The sequence below is a fragment of the Saimiri boliviensis genome, chromosome 4 (genome assembly GCF_048565385.1).
Source record: "Saimiri boliviensis isolate mSaiBol1 chromosome 4, mSaiBol1.pri, whole genome shotgun sequence".
Taxonomy (NCBI): Eukaryota; Metazoa; Chordata; class Mammalia; order Primates; family Cebidae; genus Saimiri; species Saimiri boliviensis.
Window position 1 is genome coordinate 58,956,579 of NC_133452.1, and position 8,126 is coordinate 58,964,704.

At 40.5% G+C, this 8,126-nt stretch overlaps 1 protein-coding gene across 5 annotated transcripts in view; it reads left to right on the forward strand.

Annotated features, from left to right (window-relative positions):
- The window catches only part of CDK19 (cyclin dependent kinase 19), a 189,103-nt gene extending 183,456 nt beyond the window's left edge, over positions 1-5,647 (forward strand). For all 5 annotated transcript variants that reach the window (XM_003935967.4, XM_074397604.1, XM_074397605.1 and 2 more), the window contains one exon: positions 951-5,647. In XM_003935967.4, the coding sequence (XP_003936016.1) occupies positions 951-1,082 (132 nt within the window). In that variant the 3' untranslated portion in view covers positions 1,083-5,647. The remainder of the gene's footprint in view (positions 1-950) is intronic.
- Positions 5,648-8,126: the final 2,479 nt, after the last annotated feature.

Sequence of the window (8,126 nt, forward strand, 5' to 3'; positions counted from 1 at the left end):
ATCTTCTGTAACCAACATATGCAGTCAGTTGTGTAACTTAGGAAGGAACAAAACTGAGTTGTTTTTTTTTAAACAAAGTCTCACTCTGTACCGAGGCTGGAGTGCCTAAATTTCTCCCAGTGAGCTTAGCCCGTGCCCAGCAATGACCAAGAACAGTTTGGAGGTTAAAGCAAGATAGAATTGGTTGGTTAGGTCAGATCTCTTTCACTGTCATAATTTTCTCGCTGTTAAAATTTTTGCAAAGGAAGTTTCAAAAGTTTTTCTTCAGATACTATGAAAATGAAGCTTTCATTTAGTGTAGTAAAAATGAATTGGAATGTATTTTTTGTCTTCTCTTGAGGACAATCATATGTGAAAATTGCTTTATTCTAAATGTTACCTGGAGTTTATAAAACCAGCATGTTGCTGCCACACCCCACCCGACCTTGCCTTATTTTGTCTTGTAGGTAGAATTCCTGATGCCCCTAGCTTTTACCTCTGGAAACCGTTGCTCTAAAATAGTGATTTCTTAATCACAGTTTTGTTATTTATAATAAGAAAAATAATGGCCTGTCAATGTACATTATGAATACTACTGATTTCAGTATGCCAAATAGATTATTCTTGTTTGCACATCTCAGTTACACAAAGGATTAAGTTACACCCCAGAATTGGAATAAAGAGAATTGGGCCCCTGAAATCTCCCCTCTTGCTTTCTTTCCAGAGTAGCTTATCTCCCACAGAAATCCAGCCAGACTTCGTGCCTGCCGGAATGTGTGGTTACAGTGGTGGCAGGCTGTGATTTCAAATAAGCAAAATGTGTTAACAAATTAAGTTAGCCATCAGCTATGTGGGTCTGAACCAGGAACCTAATGATGAAAATGGCTCATATCTCTGTCCTACTGTGATTAGCATCTTGAGTCATCCTCTTCCTCCATCAGTAATTCCCTTTTCCTATTTCCTTCCCCTAGCACTCCAGTTCTCGCCTGAATTACCAAAGCAGCGTTCAGGGATCCTCTCAGTCCCAGAGCACACTTGGCTACTCTTCCTCGTCTCAGCAGAGCTCACAGTACCACCCATCTCACCAGGCCCACCGGTACTAACCAGCTCTCCTTGGGCCAGGCCAGCCCAGCCCAGAGCACAGACTCCAGCAATATGTCTGCATTGAAAAGAACCAAAAAAAAAAAAAAAAATGCAAACTATGATGCCATTTAAAACTCACACACTCGGGAGGAAAACCTTATATACTGAGCATTTTGCAGGACTGATAGCTCTTCTTTATTGACTTAAAGAAGATTCTTGTGAAGTTTCCCAGCACCCCTCCCTGCATGTATTCCATTGTGACTTCTCTGATAAAGCGTCTGATCTAATCCCAGCACTTCTGTAACCTTCGGCATTTTTTGGAAGGATTTCCTGGTGCACCTTTCTCATGCTGTAGCAATCACTATGGTTTATCTTTCAAAGCTCTTTTAATAGGATTTTAATGTTTTAGAAACAGGATTCCAGTGGTGTATAGTTTTCTACTTCATGAACTGATTTTAGCAACACAGGTAAAAATGCACCTTTTCAAGCACTACGTTTTCACAGACAATAACTGTTTTGCTCATGGAAGTCTTAAACAGAAACTGTTACTGTCCCAAAGTACTTTTACTATTAGGTTTTTATTTATCTAGTTTCAGGGAAGGTCTAATAAAAAGACAAGTGGTGGGACAGAGGGAATCTACAACCAAAAACTGCCTAGATCTTTGCAGTTACTATGCGTTATGCTATGAAGAACTGAAGTATGCAGTAATTTTTATGTAATCATTCATATGGAACTGAGTTCCCAGCATCATCTCATTCTGAATAGCATTCAGTAATTAAGAATTATAATTTTAACCTTCAAGTAGCTAAGTCTACCTTAAAAAGGGTTTCAAGAGCTTTGATGAAATACAGTCTCTGATGGCCCACACCAAATCAACTGCACTAGGATTTCTTTAAGGAGTAGTAATTTTGATCAAAAGATGTGTTACTTCCCTTTGAAGGAAAAGCTTTTAGTGTGTATTGTACATAAAGTTGGCTTCTCTAAAGAACTGCTGGTTTCTTCACATCGGGGTCTGCGTGAGTAACTTTTTCACATAATCAAGGGTACTCAAGTAGAAGCCTGCAAATTAATCTGCCTTTAAAATAAAGAGCAGTGTTCTCCATTCATATTTGCATTAGACATAGAGTGACTATTTTTAAAGCATGTTAAAAATGTAGGTTTTATTCATGTTTAAAGTATGTATTATGTATGCATAATTTTGCTGTTGTTAGTGAAACTTAATTCTATCAAGAATCTTTTCATTGCACTGAATGATTTCTTTTGCCCCTAGGAGAAAACTTAATAATTGTGCCTAAAACTATGGGCAGATAGTATAAGACTATACTAGACAAAGTGAATATTTGCATTTCCATTATCTATGAATCAGTGGCGGAGTTCTTTCTTAGCTGCTTTAAGGAGCCCCTCACTCCCTAGAGTCGAAAGGAAATGTAAAGACTTAGAACTCCCATTGTAATGTAAGGGGCAAAAAAATTGTGTTCTTCTGAATGCTACTAGCAGCACCAGCCTTGTTTTAAGTGTTTTCTTGAGCTAGAAGAAATACCTGATTGTTGTATATGCAAATTACATGCATTTTTTAAAACTATTCTTTGCGAACTTATCTACCTGGTTATGATACTCTGGGTCCATACACAAGTAAAATAAGATTAGACAGAAGCCAGTATACATTTTGCACTATTGATGTGATACTGTAGCCAGTCAGGACCTTAACTGATCTCAGCATAATAATGCTCACTAATAATAATAAAATCTGCATAGTGACACTCATCAAGACTGAAGATGAAGCAGGTTACATGCTCCATTGGAAGGAGTTTCTGACAGTTTCCTGCTGTTTTACCCCTTCCATTTTTTAAAAGAAGAAATTAGCAGCCCTCTGCATAATGTAGCTGCCTATATGCAGTTTTATCTTGTGCCCCACAGCCTCACTGTCCAGTGCTGTTGGTCATCAGATGCTCACTGCACCCTCACCGTGTGCCCAGTGCCCTGCTGGATAGAGAACACAGAGGACAGGGCATACTTCTTGTCCTTAAGGAGCTTGTGATTTGTTCTGTGACAGTAAGCCCTCCTGGGATGTCTGTGCCATGTGACTGACTTATAAGTGAAACCGTCTTATCATATGAAGGTCTTTTTGTTTACTTCTAAACCCACTTGGGTAGTTACTGTCCCCAAATCTGTTCTGTAAATAATATTATGGAAGGGTTTCTATGTCAGTCTATCTTAGACAAAGCCAGTGATTAAATATCACAAAAGGGATCCATGCATCTTTAAAATGTTCACAGCAGAATTTTGACAGCAATTGGGTGCTCCTTGCAGGCAGAACATACTCCTCTACTAAGTGGTTGTAGGAAATTGCAAGGAAAATAGCAGCTCTGTTTCTGCTCTCAAGGGAGATTACCTTTAATAAAAGAAGACAAACCCACATAGACACGTAAGCCAAAATACTGTGCCCCTGAATACTTTATAAGCAGCTTTGTTAAATAGTTCTTATGCTTATACATTCACAGGACTACCCTGCTTTCCTTGTATATAATGAGTTTTACTGGCAGAACTGAAATGTAAACCATAAGGGGATTTCGTCCTCTGCTCCCAGTAGTATACAGTATCCTGCGGGACATAGCCAGAACTCTCCATTCCACCCCTGACTGGGTTCCTGTCCCTGCACTGGTACTGGTTCTTTTCTCCTCTTTCCTTGCCTCAGGGTTAGTGCTACCCACTGATTCCCTTTATCCTTAGAAATAATTTTAGATCATTTTCTTTCTCTTTAAAGGGAAACAAAGCCTTTTTTTTTTGGAGATGGAGTCTCATTCTGTTGCCCAGGCTGGAGTACAGTGGCATGATCTCAGCTTACTGCAACCTCTGCCTTCTGGGTTCAAGCAATTCTCCTGCCTCAGCCTCCTGAGTAGCTGGGACTACTGGCGTGTGCCACCACGCCCAGCTAATTTTTCTATTTTTAGTGGGGACGAGGTTTTACCCTATTGGTCAGGCTGGTCTTGAACTCCTGACCTCATGATTCTCCCCGCCTCAGTCTCCCAAAGTGCTGCGATTACAGGCCACTGTGCCCAGCCAGGAACAAAGCCTTTTTAACACATATAAGAGCTCTCAAGCCAGACCTCTAAGGAGACCTGTGAAGCTTTTTGAGGGCAAAGTTTACCATTGCGGTCCCAAATGACTGCATTTCTCTTTGAAATTTATTAGATACTATTACGTCCCCCAAGGGTACTGGAGGGGCATCCCTCAGCCTATGGAAACACCCAAAACAGGAAGGGTTATTGACAGGAAGGAATGAATCCAAGTGAAGACTTTCTGCTCTCCATATTATTACAGACCAGTTTCAGAGTTAGCTTTTTAGTGAGGTGTGTGTTTGTGAAAAGGAATTTAAGTGTTCCAGGACAGATGAGCTCAAGATAAGGTAGCTTTGGCAGCCGGGCTGATTCAGTGAGGCTGAAACAATCCTTGTGATGAAGTAGATCATGCAGTGACATACAAAGACCAAGGATTATGTATATTTTTATATCTGTGTGGGTGTGAAACTTTAGTACTTAGAATTTTTGGCCTTCTGCAGTACTCTTTTGCTTTTACAAACATAATGTACTCTTAAGAATGGAAAGGGATGACATTTACCTATGTGTGCTGCCTCATTCCTGGTGAAGCAACTGCTACTTGTTTTCTATACCTCTGAAATGATGCTGTTTTCTCTGCTAAAGGTAAAAGAAAAGAAAAAATAATAGTTGGAGAATAAGACATGCAGTTTGATCTGCTTTTGAGTAAGTTTATGCTGCAGGAACTATACAATGCAGGAGGAATTCTATGGAAATTACAAATCCAAAACACTATGGTGATGTCTAGGGAGGAGAGGAAGGCAGTTAAATGGCAGTTAGACTAACAGAGGCTTGACAGATTCGAGTACAAGTTAATATTTTATATAAAACCTAGCAGTTTAGGTCCCCATAATCCTTATGAATAGTCACAAATATAAGAAAGTTCATTGTTTTAGGATTTTTAAAAAATGTGTTGTACCTAAGGCCATACTTACTCTTCTATGCTATCACTGCAAAGGGGTGATATGTATGTATTATATGAAAAAACCCTTAATGCACTGTTATCTCCTAAATATTTAGTAAATTAATACTATTTAATTTTTTTAAAGATTTGTCTGTGTAGACACTAAAAGTATTACACAAAATCTGGACTGAAGGTGTCCTTTTTAACAACAATTTAAAGTACTTTTTATATATGTTATGTAGTATATCCTTTCTAAACTGCCTAGTTTGTATATTCCTATAATTCCTATTTGTGAAGTGTACCTGTTCTTGTCTCTTTTTTCAGTCCTTTTCTGCACGCATCCCCCTTTGTATGATTATAGATATGACTGTAGCTTTTCGTGCTCCACTGCGAGGTTTGTGCTCAGAGCTGCTGCGCCCCAGCAAGGCCTGCTCCATGGGGTGCAGGAGGAGCTGCTGCTTTGGAGCGAGGGTTTCCTGCTTTTGAGTTGTCCTGACTTCCTTCTTGAAATGACTGTTAAAACTAAAATAAATTACATTGCATTTATTTTATATTCTTGGTTGAAATAAAATTTAATTGACTTTGCTTCTGTATGGATTTTTTAAGTATAGAAAACTCTTAGAATAAGGTTTAGTGGCTCATGCCTGTAATTCCAGCACTTTGGGAGGCTGAGGTTGGGAGGATTACTTGAGACCAGGAGTTTGAGACCTGACTGGGCAACATAGTGAGACCCCATCTAGTGTTAAAATCTTATCTGTGTGCCTCGAAGCTTTTATAATTATACTTATCTTGCAGAGATACGAAGTCTTTCTGTGAGTTCCAATAGGTTATTTTGTTTAGGATGCTATGATGTCATAACACTGCAAAGCAAGCAAGGCTTACAAATATGTCATAAGTAAAATTGCAGGTTTTTATACATCTTTAGAAGAAACATCTTTTTTAAAAAATGTAAATTAGAATTATTTTTAGAAAAAGACTAATAAGCATTTTGTGGTTGGGATAGATTGGAAGTTTCTTGTTTTATAAGAGCACTCTGGTACCTGGCTGCTCCTTCTGTAATTTGTTTGATTAATCTATGGTTGTTACTGCAATATTCAAAGGCATCACAGAGTGAATTGAACAATGTTTAAGTGGCATGAATACAAGATTTCGTTTCTATTTAAAATAATCACTGCACACATCCTACTTGGCTGCTTCTCTTTTTGACACTGATTTTATACTCAGTGCTGTGCTATTTGTAGGACAGATCTTCTCCTGGAAAAGTGTTCTTTGGCCTCTGCCGCTTTTCTCACCCACCATCTGGGTTAAGAGAAAGCAGATGACTGGACAAACCCTTTACCACTCCTGGGAGAACTTAACCACTTCTGGAAAGGTCATGTCCATCACTTTAGCAGACTGTAAGTTGTTGTGGACAGGGCCTGTCCCCAACAGGCCCTTTATTTATTCCCCTTTCACCCAGCAGCTGTCATGATGCTCAACACAGAGCAGGTGCTAATAAGATGCTTAATATGGTAAGTCATAGCATCACTTGTACACTTGCATAGAAATCCTGGATCATACAATGTTTGTATATGGATAAGAATGAACATAACTTTGTTCTGTGAATAATAAAAATGCTGGAAACAGACATCACTACTTTCTTTCCTTCTTTCTTTCTTTTTTTATGAACAGACGGGGTTTGTGTTGTCCAGCTAGAGTGCAGTGGCTATTCACAGGTGTGATCATGACACTCTGTTGCCTCAAACTCCTGGCCTCACTGGACCCACCTGCCTTAGCCTCCTAGGCACAAGCCACCATGCTTGGCTTAATTTTTTCTTCTTTTTAGACAGGATCTTTTGCTTTGTCACCCAGGATGGAGTGCAGTGGCCTGATCATAGGTCATGGCAGCTTCCACCTTCCAGGCTCAAGTGATCCTCTCACCTCAGCCTCCCTAGTAGCTGGGACCCAGGCGCATGCCACCACACCTGGTTAATTTATTTTAAAAAAATTTTTTTATAGAGATGGGGTCTTCCTATGCTGCCTAGGCTGGTCTCAAACTCTAAGGCTCAAGCAATCCTCCCACATCAGCCTCCCAAACTACTGGGATGCAGGTGTGAACCACTGCACCTGGCCTGGTTCACTTTCTTAAAATAGGTTTATTTCTGTGTTTGGCTGCAGAGTCGTAATAAAAATCACCCTAAAGGGGCAAACTATTCAAATTCCATTTGAATAAAAGAAGACCAGGTATGGTGACACATGCCATTTGTAATCCCAACACTTTGGAAAGCCAAGGTGGGAAGATCACTTGAGCCCAGGAGTTTGAGTTCAGCCTGGGCAACATTGTGAGATCCTATCTCTACAAAAAATTTAAAAAAATTAGCCAGGCATGGTGGCATATACCTATAGTCCCAGCTACTTGGGAGGCTAAGGTGAGAGAGTCACTTGAGCCTGGGAGATTGAGGCCACAGTAAGCTGTAATTGCACAACTGTACTCCAGCCTGGGTGACAAAATGAGGGTCTCAAAAAAAAAAAAGCCATACTTGTCAATCTTTTTTAGAAGCCATCTTCTTTTTGTTGTTTTTTTTAGACAGAGCCTCGCTCTGTGGCCTAGGCTAGAGTGCAGTGGCACAATCTCTGCTCACTGCAACCTCTGCCTCCTGGATTCAAGCAATCCTCCAGCCTCAGCCTCCTGAGTAGCTGGGACTACAGGCATGCACCACCATGCGCAGCTAATTTTCTGTATTTTAGTAGAGATGGGGTGTCATCATGTTGTCCCCAGGGTGGTCTGCAACACCTGAGCTCAGGCAGTCCGCCCACCTCAGCCTCCCAAAGTGCTAGGATTACAGGTGTGAGCCACCGCACCCAGCCCGAAGTCATCTTTCTTTTGGCCGCAGAGAGGTAGGCATTTTTTTTTTTTTTTTTTTTTTTTCTTTTTTGAGACGGAGTTTCGCTCTTGTTACCCAGGCTGGAGTGCAATGGCGCGATCTCGGCTCACCGCAACCTCCGCCTCCTGGGCTCAGGCAATTCTCCTGCCTCAGCCTCCTAAGTAGCTGGGATTACAGGCACGCGCCACCACGCCCAGCTA